At 42.9% G+C, this 17,693-nt stretch overlaps 2 protein-coding genes across 4 annotated transcripts; both read right to left on the bottom strand.

Moving 5' to 3' along the window:
• Positions 1-190: 190 nt before the first annotated feature.
• On the bottom strand, positions 191-6,026 carry adap2 (ArfGAP with dual PH domains 2). 3 transcript variants are annotated; one of them, XM_035179622.2, is made up of 11 exons: positions 5,580-6,026; positions 4,441-4,565; positions 4,228-4,319; positions 3,892-3,980; positions 3,524-3,636; positions 2,644-2,793; positions 2,437-2,520; positions 2,180-2,242; positions 1,247-1,321; positions 916-1,144; positions 191-786 (listed from the first exon to the last, which is right to left on the bottom strand). In XM_035179622.2, the coding sequence occupies exons 1-11, from the start codon at positions 5,665-5,667 to the stop codon at positions 764-766; spliced, it is 1,131 nt and encodes a 376-aa protein (XP_035035513.2). In that variant the 5' UTR covers positions 5,668-6,026; the 3' UTR covers positions 191-763. The 3 variants fall into 3 exon arrangements, with proteins under 3 accessions (XP_035035513.2, XP_035035514.2, XP_035035512.2); XM_035179623.2 differs by having other exon boundaries at positions 1,247-1,324; positions 3,524-3,624; XM_035179621.2 differs by having other exon boundaries at positions 1,247-1,324; positions 5,580-6,025.
• A 110-nt stretch (positions 6,027-6,136) lies between these two features.
• atad5a (ATPase family AAA domain containing 5a) lies at positions 6,137-17,693 on the bottom strand. Its single transcript, XM_035180108.2, has 22 exons — positions 17,436-17,693; positions 16,393-16,456; positions 14,526-16,291; positions 13,783-13,867; positions 13,516-13,647; positions 13,092-13,233; positions 12,741-13,001; positions 12,474-12,619; positions 12,100-12,250; positions 11,510-11,785; positions 10,939-11,035; positions 10,565-10,647; positions 10,342-10,469; positions 10,085-10,256; positions 9,788-9,955; positions 9,420-9,662; positions 9,269-9,333; positions 8,995-9,163; positions 8,583-8,725; positions 7,571-8,457; positions 7,275-7,433; positions 6,137-6,950 (listed from the first exon to the last, which is right to left on the bottom strand). The coding sequence occupies exons 2-22, from the start codon at positions 16,441-16,443 to the stop codon at positions 6,872-6,874; spliced, it is 5,403 nt and encodes a 1,800-aa protein (XP_035035999.1). The 5' UTR covers positions 16,444-16,456; positions 17,436-17,693; the 3' UTR covers positions 6,137-6,871.

Genomic DNA, 17,693 nt, shown 5'->3' with positions numbered 1-17,693 from the left:
CAGCCATCTGCCTCAACCGGTTTGGGTGAGCAGAGACATTATTCTGATTAAATGTTCAAATGCTGTTTGTGTGCATTTGGAAAACACTTGTTACAAATGAGAAAACTCTGAATACAGAAAACTGGAAACCCAATTCCATCAAACAGGCTCTTAACTTACATGTAGTCTATGAATCAAACCACACACATTATTTTATTCTAAAAAATGCCTTTTATTTCGTTTGGGAATAATAACGTCATGAAACATGTTCACCACCAACAATATATGCTTTTTCCTCAGGAAATTTAAAATATAAAAAAAAAACAAGGATGATCATATGAAATAGCATAATATCATGCAGGGATGGTAACATATATTCTGTTACTATAATCTAGTGACAGGTGAGGAAGAGCATTTTTGTCAGTTCTTCTCTTCAAATGCAAAATGAAAAATAATTGTTCCTCTTCTCATTTTTTCCCACATGCTTGGCCCTGACAGTCTTTCAAAGACAGGAGTGTATATTTGGTCATGAGTGGATTTTACATATTGAGACAGTGCTTTCTGGAGTCCATCAGTCCATTAGCATCTGGTCCAGTGTCAGTTGAAGTGAGTAAATGGAGGTTAATCCAAACTGTGGCACAGTCGGCCACGGTTCATGATGTTTTACTTTAAGACAGAGATGAGAGTCCGTGCTGTCAGCAGGTTCATCTGCTGTGCTGCAGTGGCTCAGTCACTGCAGTCGTCTCGCCGTCGTCCTGTGGACACACGTCTCTTCAGATCATTGTTAATAATGGAGGTTGGCTTCAACTGGAATGAGACAGCAGAGCATTAGATTGAGGACACACATACGGTGCAGTGGTTGTGTGGTTGAGCATGATGACTTTATTAAGTGCAAGGAAATGCTGTATATGTGCTTGTGTACGTAGCCTCTCTTACTGGCATAATCCTGTGGTGCCATGGGCCTGGACACGACCTGTCTGAGAGCATCCAGCCACTCTCTCTGCTCCCTCTCCTGCTCGCACATGAAGACAAACTGTCGCTCGGGGGTCTCCACCATCACGCCACACTTCCACTTGTTTCCCCGAGCATTCTTCGGGATGCACGCCTTCACAGAGTAACCGTTGCTCTCTGTGCCGATGAAAATGACCCCCAACTCCTCTGCGTCCTACATTGACAGCGATGAGAACATGAACACTCAAGCAGAACGTCGGTCACGGTGCTCGACAGCCATCGTTACAGCTGGATTGAGAAGAGGTTTTGTCCTCACCAGCTGGCCTTTGAAGTAGAACAATTTCCTGTTTTGAGAGTCCAAAATAAACCACCTCTTTTTGAAAGGCTCCTTCTGCTGTTGAAAACAGAATTAATTGTGAAAAATTGGATATCAATAAATGATAATACTTAAACATTTTCTAACTAAGCTCCAATTCTCAACTTGTAACAAGTGTGATTGTGTGTGTGTGTGTGTGTCTGAACTTGTCTTTCTAAAGGTGTGAAGTTGTTTTAGGGTTAAGACTTGATGTTGGATCTAGGATTAGAATAAAGTTTAGGTTATGGACAGGATTAGGTGTTTTGTTGTAATGGTTAAAGTTAGGGTAAGGGACTAGAAAATGCATTGTGTCAATGAGTGTCATCACAACTAGAGAAAGACAAGAATTTGTGTGTGTGTGTAGTTGTGCTTATATCTTTGTGAGAACCATCTTGAGCATAGAACTTACAGAGTGAGGACATTTTGTGAAAGTGAGGACATTTTGGCCGGTTTGAAAGTTAAGACTTGCTCTAAGGGTTCAGGTTAGAAATAGGTTTAGGGTAAGGGAATTAGACACGTCTCGTTTGGAAGCACACAGGAGGTGCACTGTCCTCCCGCCTGGATGCTCCCTCCCCTGGTGGTCCACCCCCCGCAAAAACATCACTGATCACCGCAAAAGTGGGGGGTCTTCTTCAGGCCTGGTCAAACGCACGCAGAGAAGAAAAAGTTTTGCCAGGAATCTGAACAGACCTGGTTTTGTCTCTTTTCTGGTCAGAGAAGGAAACTTACTCAAGGTTTGGGTCAGGGGCTAGGGAATGTATTATGCCAAGGAGTGTCCTCACTAAGATAGAAGGACTGGAATGGGAGTGTGTGTATATGTGTGTAGGAGGAACAGAAACACACATTCAAATGCACGACTTAGACACACATGGGTGTCATAAACAAGTAACCTACTAGCGGCCCCGTCTTTTCCATGTACCCCTCTTTGAGGTAGTTTCTTGTTATCTTTGGTATCAGCTGGAAAAGAGATGTAAAGGAAAAACACTTGTGTAAGGCTTCAAAACATAAAAGCAAAAACAGGCAAGTTTCTGTTCTAACTGCTGTCGAATAGTAAAAACAAAAAAATGTATACAATGGCTATGAATAAATTATTTTCAAGTATTTAAAGAGCATGCACATCCAGGATCGGCTGAAACACAACTGATTCTTACTTCTTCATCGCTTCCAGTCGGATATGCTGTTTTCAGATATGCATAGCGAGCAGCACGAATGGCGTTGTACCATGTGACTATTTCCTAAAAGAAAATAAAAGAATAGAGTGTTTCTCCAAAGCCCTATTGCCACAGTATGACTTATGCTATAAAACCTGCTGGCTACTGTCATGTAACCAGCAGGTTTGGACAATCGTGCAGTCCCACCTCAGGACTCTCGTGATAGACATAGAGGTTCCTGGTGTGATCGGCGTCTTGGTAGGTGAGCTGCAGCCCGTGAGGATGACCAATCTTCTCCGGCTGAAAAGTGGCGTTCAGGTCCTTGATGGAGATCACAGCTTTAGGGCCTTTGGACTCCTGGACCACAAATATACAGACAATCAGTTCGTTGGTAACACGTATCCAACTGTTGGATCGCCATTAAATTAGGTGAGTTTTTTCAGTTTTGGTCTTAGTGGAGCATAAAAATGCAACAGTGATTAACTAACAGTGTAATTTTTGTTTTTTTAAGAGAACTAGAATAACGGTTCTGAGGTTGTATGCCTCCGCCAACCAATAACATGAGGTGACTGTGACCTTTGACCAGTGAAATCTGATCAGTTAAAAGTGAAAATGAAAACTGTTTTGTGAGATCTACATAACTTGACCCTCTACCTTCAACCATACAAATCTAATCAGTTTATCTGTGAGCATTTGCAAAAAAATTGGAAAGGATTCTCTTGAGGCGTTCTTGAGATATTGTGTTCACAGGGTCAAGGACACATTGACCTTTACCTTTGACCATCAACATCGAATCTGTTCATCCTTGAGTTTAACATAACGTTTGTACCAAATTGGATGAAATTCCCTCAAGGCCTTCTTGAGCTATTTTGTTCATGAGACATTGGACAACCCGATAACATAATGCCTCCGTCCACTGGCTGTCGCTGGTTTGGAGAAGCAATGAAGTTAAAACATTGGAGGGAAGCGCTTTAAGTTTCACTACAAATCTTAAAGTAATAACAGTTTCAATCGTGGCAAAAAGAGAACCACTGGTGGTTGTGTCACATGGTGCAGTTCAACTGTGCCCGAGCTGCAGGGAACTCACGTTTTCCTTGTTGTAGTAAGTCAGCGTGAATTGTCTCTCTGACAGGACGAACTTCCTCTTCAAAAACTGTGTGTTCTCTTTTCCTTTCTTCCACAGCCACCCTTCATAGAAACCTGGTATCAGTCCAGCACAACTGAGTCACAGGCGCATCCTTGCAAACACGTCTCATTCCAAAATTCATATATTCAGAGATTTTGTAAAGAGTAATAACCCCTCACACTTCACTATGCAAAGAACAGGCTTTTCCTCCACAGTTGTGCATATGAGGAACCACATTGTTCTTATTTTTTAACCAAACAGACTGATAAAGATTTACGATCTGCAGTAAACACGTGTGTTAAAAAAAAAGAAAACAGTGAACACATCACCTGTTGTGTATGGAATTGGTGGATACTTCGTTTCCCCTTTGAATTCCAACCTTTTGTATTTGGCCAGGATCCACTGCTCTCTCAGGACCCTGCGGTTTCAAGAACAAACATGAAACTATTCCAAGATGAGGAACAAACACATTGAGCTTTGATGTCGAAATTCAGACATATTCTATGTCTACAGTCAGACATCAGGTCTATTTCCTTGTGGGATTGCCCCATCAGCAGACTGTGACTGGTCATGAACGTCACACAACCAAATAATTAATCACGGAGACATCACGTAATCACAAAGACGGTTTTCTGAAGAATTTTAACATCCTGGAAATTACTTACACAGAGTCATTTTCCCTGGGCCGATAGTAGTACGGTGGAACAGCTTTCTCATACAAGGCCTGGGCGCTGGCATTGCCGTTGGATTTCATGAACTTCCCAGGTCCCAAGAAGACACACACATACACATTACACATCTCCAGTTGAGCCTCGCACCTGAAGAATTGCTGTGCTGTCATAGCAGTAATAACAGGGAGGAAAAAGCAGCCGGTATACCTCCACCAGCTCATCATCCCAGAAGTCCAGCTTGATAGATTTCACGTGGCTGGACAGGCTGCGGTGGACGTCAGAGCAGTTCAGACACACAAACACACCCAGCTTGTAGGGCCCCCAGTCTGGATCTGAGGTGTGCAGAAGACAAGGGATTCAAATTCAACGATCACGTATTTATTACACTGTAGTACTCATGTGCAGTTTTGAGGTCCATTGTACTTTACTTAATACTTACTACAGAACTTTGTTTGTTAGAGTCCAAATCTTTTGGGTTTGTGATTCCATACATAAAAGCAGAGTCTGGGTGTGGCCCCTCATAACACTTATTATACACGGAAAATGTTTTTATAGTTTACCAACTTTAGTTTTGTGTGGGTTTCATTAAAAATATTGTTTGTTGGCCTAAGAAGAAAATCTATCTAATATTTCAGGTTCTAATACCATGGAAACATTTAGCTAGGGTTAACGGTATTTAGGGCTGATACAGATACAGTAGAAAATGTTTTTCTGTCAGGTCCACATCCACAAATGTAGAGAACAAGATGAATATAGTAAAACAGTGTCTGTTGAGCCACTAAGACTCAACAGCTCTGAACAAAGTAGCTCAGACAGTTTAAAACTCACAAGGATATGAGTAACAAGCCAGTGGGGAAAGCTTTGGAGTAAAAGTCAGAGCCTCTTTAACATTCTAATGTCCTAGTCCTTCATACACACTGATCTTTTTAGCCTGATTGTTAACATGTATGATCCAAAAGGGAAATCAGGAATTAGAAAATGAAGAATGAACATTCACTGTGTCGCACAAAGCAGGAGAAAATAAGTCAGTGACAAGATGAACCACAGATGTAAACCATAAACCAATATATATGTAATTTTACTATTTTTTATTCCATTTTATTGTTGCCCTTCTTTTACCTTCACCTCTGGAGACTGATATATACACAATTCTAACCTCAAGTCCATTATTAAAAATGAATCAGTCACAGAAGAGAAATTTAATCTGATTATCTGGAGGTTACTATCTTCAAAGATAATCACTGTAGGAACCAGAGATAAAATAAAATGTGTGATCTAAATGACATAATGGAATCTTTCTTTGCCACGTTAATGAGCAGCACACTGTTAGATGACACATTTCTTACCTGACGCGCCGCAGTCCGCACACATGCTGTTGTCCGGCAGCTTCACCAGCTCCAGTAAGATCTTTTTGTTTTGCTCTCTGTTTGCCATGTCGCTACAAATCCAGGATTTCTTCTCTCACAATGATAAATCCCTCGGTCTAAACTGAGCATGGTGGTCACATAGCTTCACACAAAGGAAAAAAAAAGCAGTCAAGACGAAAAGTGGAACTTGCCAGAGACGCTTTGGTTGTTACAACACAGAGCAAACCTCCCTTCTCCTTCCTCCTCTGGAGCGAGTCCAGCTGCACTGACAGAAACAGAAAGTTGAGCTTTAATCACTGAGGTTGTCCTTGTTCTATTAAATCAACCGGTTCATGCGCTAAGTGCTCTTTGAACTTCATCCATGAGAGGATATGAAAGGAACCTGAAAAACCAGTCCTGCCACTGCGCACATTTCAGAAGTGATAACTACACACGATACAAACCATGTATGCAAATTCATTCACCACCTCCGGAAGAGGATAGACACATGTCTATGGACAATGTTACTTGCTGAAAATTAATAATGAGGCCTGTCATTTTCTGTTGTGATAATCCTTTATTTGATCACAACTAAAACCCATTGTGTTTGTGTACAGTTAAAACTGAAAAAATAAGAAATAATTGACTGTGATGTGTGAAAGTGTGAAATAAGGCAGAATCTTGTGTAAAAAAGCTGCTTTTTATGAATGTGAATAGAAACAAAATCTTAAGTGCATCAACAGTACGTTGTGTGGAGACTATTTATACACAGCCTTTACAAAACCAGAGGAAATTTCTATTTTACATGTTAATCTGTTACAAATATTAACACTTGCTCCCCAAAAGCAATTTCTACTTGATAAAAAACACTTTGCAAAGTGCAAAGCCAATTCATAAATGAGGCTAAAAGTTACTACTGTACAAAAATCCATCACACACAATCCACCACCCCTTAATATTACAAAATATTTCTTCAAAATCACCATAAGAATCAGTCAACACTTTAGCTGTGCACTTGACTTCAGTGATTCAGTCATTTCCATCTTAGAGGAAACTGTGTGGAAACGCCTCCAGACAGTGTTTAGTGTACACACACGTCTGACCACCTCATATTTCTCTGAAGTAGGGAGCATGAAACAAAGGGCAACACTGATTAAAGTTGCCCAAGTGTCCGTCCCTGTGCTCCCGATGCCACCACACTTTCTGTAAACACATTCCGTGTTAGCGTCTGAGAGCAACATCCTATGGACCATAAAAGAGAGTGTCTATGATCTCAAGGGCTTCTCTGTGGTTCAGGGGAAGTCTTCAGCGAGGCGCTGTAGTGTGGTTTTGTCAAGACCAAGGTGGATTGCATCAAGGTAGTGCAGAAACCTGGAGGGAAGACAAAAGGAAAAACACAGCTCAGAGCTTTGTGTCTGTGGATGCATACCCATTTATTTGCAGCCTGTCGGTTATTCGCTTGGTGTCAAAACAAAACCTACATCTAATCGTATTCGTCTGTTTAACCGAACCAAATATCATTTCAAATGTTTTATCCGAACCCAGCCGGACCCAGCTCAGATCGGGTATCATCACTCGTAGCCTGATACTTTTCTCGTTCACTTTTGTTAATAGGATATCAATTTTGGAGACACAAATGATCCATCGTGCTTCTCATTTAATTCATATTCTGTGCACTGTTTCACCAATTCTCACCTCCGTTTAACTTTGCCCTTCTCCTTCAGCTGCTCTGATCTGCAGATGGTGCGTAGCACTGGCAAATAGTCCAGAGCAGCCGCTGGTCTGTTTCCCAGAGTACCAACCACTCCTTTCAGCATCAGACCCTCCATCACTTCTCTCCTCACCTGGACCAGCCTGGAACACATCCATACATGTTGGCTTTCTTTGAACTGGCTTAGGATTCTGTGTTTTTGGGGTCAATTCTGCGAATGTTTACATTGTATTGAAGTTTAAATGAGGCTTAACATAAAAGAGATTGTAGTAAGACTCACTGTGGTTGGCAGGGACCCTCCTGAGAGAAGCTGTAACCTTCACGATGAGGGGCCACAGGGAGGGTGAGTTCTCCTGCAGCCTCATGTCCAAGCTCTCCTTCCAGCTGTTGGGCTTTGTCCCAGGCCTCTGCAGCTGAACACCGACACCTGTGGAAGCTCAGCGCCTCCACGGCAGCCTGGATCTCCAAGACGCGCTCTCCCGTCTCCCAGCTCCCTCTGTCAGTCTCGACCCTCGACTCATCCGTCATCCCGTCTTTAACCACTGCACCGACTGGTGTCATTCTTCTGTGATTGTCTCCTCCTTCTGGATGGACATGCAGGGAGGAGTCCAAGTAGGACATGTTGTCTAAAAAGTCAGCTATTGAGGCTAGACACTGTGAGACTGGGAGACTTTTCATACGCTCTTCAGAAGTCAGCTGCTTCCTTTTCACCATTACTGAAACTAACCTCTCTTTAACTTCCTCCTTTGCCTGAGGATCCCCCTGCGGCTTGGACAATGACAGAAAACTTTCTTCTGAGTCCGAGTCCGAGTCCAGTCCATCTTGGCCAGGCACACAGTGCCTCCTCTTGTTCTTCTTCATTCTGTTGGAAACTTTAATTGGACTGCCATCATCCGAGCAATCACCGGAGTCTGCCACGTGCAGTAACCTGGCATGAGATAGCAGCGTGTCGGACGGCAGGCAGGTGGATGACGGCTGCTTTTTGGGATCAACAGAAGGATGGTCTTGTGATTCAGAAACAGATTTCTCTGGCTTGCGGATTGGTGCAGTCAACTGTGTGAGTGGTAGAGGTAAGAGTTTCTCCATGTTGGAATAAAGTAGATCGACGCCTCGTCGCCTGCAGTCCATCAGCAGCTCCCAGCAGACCGCCTCCTCCAGACTCTGGCTCTGTTGACAGCAGATACCCGATCAATATCTTACATCAAGTACAATATGAATCAACATGAATTTAGACTATATTAAAGAAACCTAGAAGAAGTCATTGCCCTTGTTATGTGCTGTGAAGAGTTCACCTTGAGCAGCTCCCAGATGTCTCTCTCAGGTTCAATATTCAGGAGGCCCAGTCTGCTCTCAGTGCAGCCAGTGTCACAGGGAGGGAGAGCGGCCGGGACAGACGTCTCTGTTGCCTCTCCGTCCGTCTCCGGCTTCAGTCCAGCTTTGAAAGTGAGCGAGGGAGAAATTAAAAAATCCCATGAAATTAAATAGTTAGTGCTGCACTTTGTTTTAAAATACAACATGAGGCACGGAAAATTATAATTAATTATACAGTATAACAGCTGACATATTCCATCAAAGTAAATGCAATGTCACCCCACTAATTATAAGTCTCGACTTAAGAGCTTATATATTTGAAGTAGTATTTACAAAGCAGAACCAGGATAAAGTAAATATCATCATCAACATTTTCCCAGCTCATCTGCTCACCATTGTTGGTTACGTGGCGACCCCCTGCACTGCGAGTCCAGAACTGCAGCTGCAGTAAACTCTGCCGGATGTCACAGCCATTGAGCCTGAGCAGGGAGCTGATGTCTGACAGGTCTGTTCTCATGTCTTCAGCCAGACACAACAGCTGCAGGTAGCTGCTCACATTTAACTGCACCAGAGGGAGAGGAGGACAGTTTTTACCATCACAAATTCAAGCGACACCATAGAACCGCACAGTGAAACTAAGAGTCAGACTTAAATTTCCTTTACTCACCACTGACGGCGTTTTAAAGTGGATCTCTTCAAAGTAGCCATCGAACATGGCGCTGAAAGCAGGATCTAGGGAAAATATAAAACTTGATTGAAACTCAAAAAACGGACAACACGAGGTAAAACAAGTCTTTGTCCGTGCTCCTACTACTCACCACTGGTAGTGAGGATGACTGGCCTCTTGGTGGTGGTCATGAATGTCTTGATGGCAGCTAGAAACCCAGAGTCTTCATCGAAAATAACATCCACCTCTTCAAACAGGATGAGCGAGGTGGCCGTCTTCTTGCTCTGTTCTTCACTGTTGTCTTTAGGGGTCGTAGCTGCTGGGGACTTCACTGTGAGGTCTTTATGCTTATTTGCATCCTCATTACTTGTTTTCCCAACTTTCTTGGAAGCAGCTACATGAAAAGATGGGGTAAAGAGACAAACAATCGCAAATTACTTACTATTATAGTGCTTACATTTTCACGAAAGGCATCATCATGATAAAATAAAACATTTCAGACAATGAGAGTGCATGTACCTGTTTGTTCATTCTTCTTAATGCTTAGTTGCTCCTTGTTGGTGGGTCGACCCATTTTGAAGAAGTTGGCTAAAGAGGTGGGAGCCAGAGCACCTTTTTTGGCACCTCTTGGCGACTGGGGATGTTTCCTGGGAGAGGAAACCACCCTGCGAGGAGAGTTAATCTTTCCTGAAGGATGAAGAAGGAAAAATAAGTTTTGAACAGTTCAGCTTGTGCAAATCTAACAACTAAAGCCTGCATATACAGTATCAGATCTTTAAATGGAAACAGTGCTACTTCTGTCAGCTGTGTACTAACTAGGAGAGGATCCAGGCCTGCCAGCGCTGCTGCTTGTGCCGCAGCTGTTGAAGTAGGTGGGTTTGTGGGCGTTGACCCCCTGGCTGTCCACCTGGTGTGACTGAGTGGCCTCCCTCAGCTGGGACAGAATAAGTCGGCCGCTCCGCTGAGACGAAGCGTTCACCTCAAATACCTTGAGAGACCAGAGTAAAGTTCTCAGTTTAGTGACGATCCACAAAACAAATGTGTTGCTCAAAACACTTGTGAGGCGTTTGTACCTTGAAGCCCAGCTCCTGGGCACATGCATAGACGGCAGCAGTCTTTCCTATTCCGGTGGGTCCTGTGATCAGCATTGAATTACACATGTCCTCTGCATCCTGCGAGTCCTCCTCTCCACAGTCCCAGTCTGAACACAAAAGTCCATGATGCGGTCAAAATAAATTTACACCAAGCTCAAAGTTATGAAGAGAAAATAAGATGAGCATTTTTAGAATGTCCCACCGTTGTTTCCTTCCTCTTGTTTCTTGTCTTTCTGCTTTTTTCTCTCATCTCGGTCTGCACGGAGTTTCCATTCCTTTAGCCAACTGTACAAATAGAAAAAAGGGAAACATGAAGCATTAGCTCACATATTCTTCAAGCAAGCAAGTGTATCAGTGGGACCTTGCTATCGCGATTGCTACTGCGAAAACTTTGGCTCCAAACGCGCAATATGGCACCCTTCGAAACCAGAACATTTTAGCTTCATTTCTGAATAGTAGGAGTAAGTAGAGACGTGCTGTCCATCTTTAGATATCATCTAAGGGTTAGTCAGTTTAAAACAAATACAGCAGCCATAGTTTTTATGCAGTTAAAGCAGCTTTACTGTAGTTCCTCACCTGTGCAGCCTCCTCACTGAGGCAGTGTTGCCTATGATGTCACTGGAGTGCTGGGGCTGATATTTGTCGGTCCACAACACTTCCTCCTTCACCACATCTGTAAAACAAACTACACTGAGTTTCTGAGATTCCAACATCGAACATGACAAAACAGCCAGTGGAGTTTACAGAAGCCAGTTGAATGAATATAACGAACAAACACCTTAACAATGAAGGTACAAATCACCTCCCGTAAGAAGGTCATCGCACCAGTCTAGTAGGTCTAACTACACTATCATTAAGTTCAGTAATAACACATTTTTAACAAATCGAAACTGGAGGAACATTGAAAACCATCAGCAAACATTTCATGGTCCACTGGTGTCGGTCTGGGCATTTTAATATTTTCACTCTTGGATGTAAACTTGCTTTGTCGTGAGATATTTGTTGGACATATCCAGGAGTTTTCTGACAACTGGCTGTCATTTAACTCTCTTCTCATTCCCTGTTTGATTAGATATCTTCTCGGTTACTTTACTGTCATTATGTCGGTTTCTTAACTGAATTAGGAACTGTCTTTTTGCTGCCTCACCGTTTTCCACAGTGTCGTCATCCAGCACAATCACAGAGTCGTCCTCGGACAAGATGGGAGCAGCTGTGTTAGAGGGCCTGGCTTTCTCTTTTGCCTCCTTCTCCTGCTTGGATCTCTGCACCCGTCTCGAGCGGCCTCCTCTTTTTGTTGGCTCTGGCTCAGACGTGGAAATGCTCTCTTCTGAATGGTTACCCCGCTGCTTCTTAGCAACCTTCACTGTGTTCTCCCCTTCGTCATCCATCCTCTTCCTCTTGCCTCCTACTGTTGGTGCCGTTTCTAGTAGGTAAAAAACATTGGTCACCTAACTTAATTTTAATTTTATGCCCCAATTGGTCTTTATTTTAGCAATAGTTTATTCTAAATTCATAGTAAACTTAAATGCAGCTCCAATAATAATGCTTTGAGGAAAGTTTGAATAGTATTTAACTTCCTTGTAGCTAAAAATGAGAATGCTCATGCAACTCTCCTTCTGGTCCAGAAGTTGAATACTGGATACAGTCAAAATGATTTACAGAATCAGAGATTAACTGCAGCTTAGAATTAACTGCAACACATCTACGTTCAGATGATCTACTGGTCATTCCACTGACCTGAGGCAGAGCTAAGCTGCTGGTATTCAGTGCGTCTCTTCAGGAAGCGACTGATGAACATCTGAATAGGGAAGGCAGGGTTACAGGTCCTGACCTCCTCGATGAGAAGCTGACGAACACTTTCAGAGATCTCAGGTCTCCAGCCCGAACCCTGAACAGTTAAAAAAAAATATTTGATACATCTGCTGTAAAATATCCACTGCTGAACATCTGCTCATCAACATTGGGGAAATGATTAAAATATACGAACAATGCAAATCCACAAAATTCACAGAAATTAAATAACATACTGGAGGGAAAGGAGCATTAATTGTGTTTGCAAGTAGAATTTTACCTGCTAAGAGAATCAGATCACCACAGTCATGTCAACATACCCTTTCACACAAGTCTCTACGAGCTGGTTCAGTCTTCAAACTCAAGGAGCCACTAACAGATGGAAAGGAGGATGTTCGGCTCCGAAGCGGTTTCAGTTGAGACAGTAATGGAGATTCAGGCCACGGTAGATTCCAAAGAGGGCAATCTGTAAATACAAACAGACATTCAGAGCTAAGAAACACACTTAAATAAACACAATCATGAAGATGAGTGTTATTAACACTTGTAGTTACTCGAGTAACAAGTAATAAAACGGAACCACCTACCGTCTGGTGGTTGCTTCATGTGTATGACTGGCTGGAAGGAGGAGCAGGAGACGGAGTATGCCTCTTTAGTGGCAACGGTCTTGGCTATCTGCTTCCTGAAGGACTCTGGGAGACCACTCTTCAAAAACTCTCTTCGAGCCCTGAATTGCTCATCGTCCTGGGAGTTTTCAGAGCCCTCTCGGCTGCCCTCATCAAAGATTGAAATCACTCCGGACACCTTCCGAGAACTCTTCTCTTGGCCCAGTGAGGCCCCTTTACAGGCTATGAGAGAAAACACAGCACCATTAAATGATATTTCTGCAGATTACAGAATATAAAATAATAGCTTGTGATTTCGGGTGGGAGAACTACCTGGGACAGCCTTGGTCTCTTTGCCAGCTGGTGTGGCTTTGCCAAGAACATCATTTAGACTTCGCAAACGTTTCCGGGCTTTATTCTTTTCTAGTGCCACCTGAGTGGCAGTCTTCTCCTCCCCCAGGCAGATGATAGAATCCTGACAAAACAAATCACATCACAAGCCTTTCAGAAAACCAATTAGTGGATACAAAAAGAATTAACACCTAATGTTATCGAGACAAGTGAAGAAAAGGTAATGCTCGTCAGGAAGATGACAGGGCAAGAAAAGTCTCCTGTGCTTATTAACAAAAGCCAGAGGAGTCAGACCCCAGCACTGCCTGCTTGAGCAGATATTCACACCACTAATACAACCTAATTTCAAAACTATATCACTAAAAAACTACAACTGAGAAATGAAATTTCCCTTCTTTTACTGTACCTCATTTTCACAGTAACTCTTCTTGAAGGACGCCTCATTTCTCGATGAACGCCTGACTGCACTTTTCTTACTCTGCTGTATCACTTTGGCTTTCTCCACCAACTTCTTTGCCTGCTTCCTTTTTTTTGATGTCTGAAAAAGATAAAAGATTATAATTATTATTATAAATCCTGACTACAGTTATGACAATGTTAAAAATGTTCCTGGCCAAGTTCATTACATTGAGAATTTGTCTAATTCATAAAAAAACAACAACATTATACTCACTTTAGTAGCCACAGACGTGTTAATGCCACTTCCACTTTCAGCCTTTGACAGGGAAAGATTTCTATGGATCCTAGTAAATTTAATCCTTGTGAAAAAAGAAAGAAACATTTATTCACCACAACAAAATCATAAGCAACATTAAAAAGATATTTCCATTTGCCAGTTAATTAGGTACACATAGCTATGGCCACAGCAGTCTAATAATAAATAAACCTACCTTCATGTTCTAAGCTTTGGTTTTTGTTTTAGAGGTGTTTAGATGGTCATTTTAAAAAGGAGGATTTTTGTGCTGCTGTTGAATTGTGCTGTGTAACACTGCCAGGTTTCGTACACATTTTCTAGCACATTCCCTTATTTTACTAAATTCTAGTTTATAATAATTTCAATGTGTGGTCATGCTTCCATTTCTGTCACACATTTAATGTTTTTATTCTTTTATGGTTGCGATTTTATTGTTATTTATTTCTGTGTTTTTGTTTGCAAAGCACTTTGTAACTTTGTTTTGAGAGGTGCTATATACATAAATATTTTTGTTTATACTGATGACGTTAGGTTAAATAAAACAAACAGCTCTTTGTTCAACACAGAACAATTCAATCCCACCACAAACTGCATCATACTGTTGAATTAACAACTACTAACACAGTTTTGGTGCAATCTAAACATTATAACCTTCCTAACCTCCATAATGATTTCAAAAGCACGCACTGTTGCATTAAATCACAACTATGAGCATGTGTTACCTGATTGGACTTTCTTGCGTGTCAGGCTCACACACCATCTCTGCTACAAAGACTCCGTGCTTGGACTTCCGTGTCTTTGGGGTGGACATCTGCGCAGGGCAGTCAGGTGGAGCAGCAGAACCAGCAGCATCCTTTGACTTGTTTTGTTTTCTGGTTTTTCTTACAGGAGATGTCGGAGTGGATTTGGTTTCTTGCTTGACCAAAGCCTCTCTTCTGGACCTCCTCACAGGTGGGATGGCGGGCTCCTCTTCTTTATCATCACCGATCATGACCACCTCTTCTTCCACAGGAGGAAGAGGAGCAGCAGCCACAGTAATTGAGGTGGTGACAGCCTCATTTTCGTCCTTAGCTTTCTTCCTGCCTTTTCTTGCTGGTTTCTTTTTAGGTACACTGTTTTCCTGAGAGTCAGCAGGGACTTGCTCAACAGTGAGAGGGATGATGCTGTCTTCCTCAGCAACTTTGTCTGCTGCAGCATCTGAATTCTTCTCTCCAGGTTGCTTCTGCTTGCCCTGACTCTTCACTGGTTTGGGTTTGGACCCTTCCAGGCTGGGCTGTTTGAAGGCAGCCATGAACTGCTTCCTCTCCACCACGGTGCACTTTGGCGTGGATTCACTCTCAAGCACAGCCAGCTCTAGGTCCTCCTCTTGAAGAACCACATTGGATTTCCTTTTGACACTCAGCAAGGTAGATGGAAGTTGGTGTTCAGCTTCTGTCGGAGATGATACTGCTTCTGCAGGGCTCACTGGCCCCTTTCTCTTGCTAAAGATAGAAGCTAACTTTCCAACAGCCTTGACTGCTTCCTGTTTGGGTGAGACTGCATGCACCTGAGCCTGGATGGTTAAAGTTCGGGGTGAGATTTGGAGTAATGGCTCCCCAGACCCCACGTTTTTCGACTGATCATTGTTCATTTCCTCTGCATATGTTGTGATTTCACTTTCCTGGTCTTTGCACTCTCCATCTTTGTCCTGACTCTGACTTCGCACAAAATCCTCAAAGGATATTGTGACCGTGCTGTGTCTTGACTGTAAGGCCTGATCTTCATTAATCTCCATGTTAACCTCACACAGAGAGGTCTCTGCCTCTTTCTCCTCCGGTTCTGGTTGCTTTGCCTCCTGTTGATGCTTCTTCTTGGAATTCCGCGCACCAATTTTAACCTGTTTTGCCTTATCTCTCAAAGGTACAAGTGGAGATGAGGGAATGCTCTTCAGCTCTGGTTTAAGTTTGTTGCCACACTGGGAACCATTGTCATGATGTTCATCTTTTTCAGTCTGTTTAACAGTGACGCTCCTCTCTGATGTCCCAGCACTGTCAGAAGCCTCGGCACTAAGCTGGGCCAACAGAGCTGCTGTATCACTACCAAGCATCCCACAGCTACTGGTCACCTCCGCTGCTGAGTCTTTGCACTGCTCTGGTTCATCTATACTCACGCAGTCCACCTCCCCTGTCGAGCAAACATTTTCAGCCTCCACAAGTCTTCTAGCAGCCTTGATGGCCTTTCTACCCCGTTTCTGAGATGGCTGTTTCACTGCTGCCTCTGAGCCGGTGTGTTTTTCGGTAGACTGAGATGTCTGACAGTTCTCTTTAGACTGTTCCGACGGGCTGGTCTTTTCTTTGGAGGACGGAGGTCTCCTGCTAAAGTAGTCCATGATGTTGTTTGACCGAGGAGGAGAGAAGGGTTTCTCCGCAGGCTTGGCCACAGGAGAGAAATAGTTTGTGATCGTCTTAACAACCGGACTGCCACCATCTTTGCGGGATTTCTTGCAAGGCTGTAATAGGGGTGACAGAGTTAATCAAACATGAGCATGCATGTGAATGAAGAAAAATGATATGCAACACACCAGCTTTACAATAATCATCATAAAGATACCTGCGTGTCAAAATCCTCAATGACAGATGCCATAGCCACAACACCAGCCATAATTTGAAGAGATCTAAAGCAAAAGAAACATTGTTATGCACATAGCAGCAGGTCACAGCATAGCCACCACCTCCACTGGGTCAAGGAGGTATCCTAGGACCAAGCTGGCCTTCCTAATCAGTCTGTCCACTCTCTACCTGTCAGTAATTAGACTGTCACGTCCCTTACTTCCCTGTTTGTAATAATCAACACAGGCTAAAGTGCCATGAAAATAGGCATGACGTGATAACGAAGGCAATACCCTTGCAAGTGCTAGTTATCACCTAAACATAAGAGAAGACTTTACAAAATCCTGAAGGAAATTCTTGTGCCAGCTTGCTCCAAGATTACAGTAGCACGATGTTTAATAAAAATAGAAAACATGGATAACAATAGAATATTAAGTCTAAAAATAAAAGGGAAACATAAAAATAAGAGTATAAAGTGTATTGTAAATGCAGAGTAATACAGAACCAGTGCCTAATAGAAATTATATTAAAATAAGCAAGTTACACGAGACAGAAAAACTAATACTACACAAAAATGGTGTTATGGGATATTGCACATATTGAGATAAAACGACGTAAAAAAAAAAATACATTATTGCAAACGAGTGGTGTATATAGTGTTTTAGAAGTGTTTCTTTCTGTTAATTTACAATTTTATAAAAACACTTTACTCATCAGTCACTGTAAACATGATGCAGAATCAGCTTTATTTGCCCTCTGTGTGTTCCCATACTAGGAATCTCACTCCGGTGTTATTTGCACTTACACAAATAGACATACAGTAAAACAAAAACAGACTACAGAGTAACTACTACGTGCAAACAGAAGAGGACAACGGTGCAGAGCAGAAACGTATATTCATGTACTTACAGTCCTGTGAAGTAAACTGTGTAATATGAACATGCTCATAAGCAGCACATCTAAAAGTGTAGTATCACTCGGGGGCAGCGGGCAGCGGGACACATTGTTCCCGACACTCGCAGACAGGGAGAGGGAAACACTCACCGACGATCCAGAGAAGTGTCTCCTAGTCTCAGCCACTAACGGAGGACACGTTCATTGTGAGGCTCCACGCAAACTTCCAGGGCGAACAACAACAACGAGCTAGCTACAGTTCGCCGGACGCTCCCTTCACCGCAGCTCCCGACCCTGACCCACACATGTCGGGCGCCGGCGGTGCGTGGACGCTGGCGTTGGAAGGTAGTTTTACCCGAATCGTTCCGAGTGGGAATCCACAATACGTGTTTCTTGACGTGCGCTTTC

This window comes from Hippoglossus stenolepis, chromosome 16 (genome assembly GCF_022539355.2).
Source record: "Hippoglossus stenolepis isolate QCI-W04-F060 chromosome 16, HSTE1.2, whole genome shotgun sequence".
Classification (NCBI taxonomy): Eukaryota; Metazoa; Chordata; class Actinopteri; order Pleuronectiformes; family Pleuronectidae; genus Hippoglossus; species Hippoglossus stenolepis.
Note: the sequence above shows the minus strand (reverse complement) of the source record. Positions and strands in the feature narration are given on the sequence as shown.

Excerpts from the sequence above, each read along its gene's own strand:
- adap2 (XM_035179621.2), bottom strand. The coding sequence starts at position 5,667 with ATGGCAAACAGAGAGCAAAACAAAAAGATCTTACTGGAGCTGGTGAAG. Across the intron at positions 2,521-2,643 it reads TCTATCACGAGAGTCCTGAG|GAAATAGTCACATGGTACAA; the intron begins GTGGGACTGCAC and ends ATTTTCTTTTAG. Across the intron at positions 1,145-1,246 it reads TCTACTTCAAAGGCCAGCTG|GACGCAGAGGAGTTGGGGGT; the intron begins GTGAGGACAAAA and ends CTGTCAATGTAG.
- atad5a (XM_035180108.2), bottom strand. The coding sequence starts at position 16,443 with ATGGCTGGTGTTGTGGCTATGGCATCTGTCATTGAGGATTTTGACACG. Across the intron at positions 9,663-9,787 it reads TAAGAAGAATGAACAAACAG|CTGCTTCCAAGAAAGTTGGG; the intron begins GTACATGCACTC and ends CTTTTCATGTAG. Across the intron at positions 8,458-8,582 it reads ACATCTGGGAGCTGCTCAAG|AGCCAGAGTCTGGAGGAGGC; the intron begins GTGAACTCTTCA and ends TGCTGTCAACAG.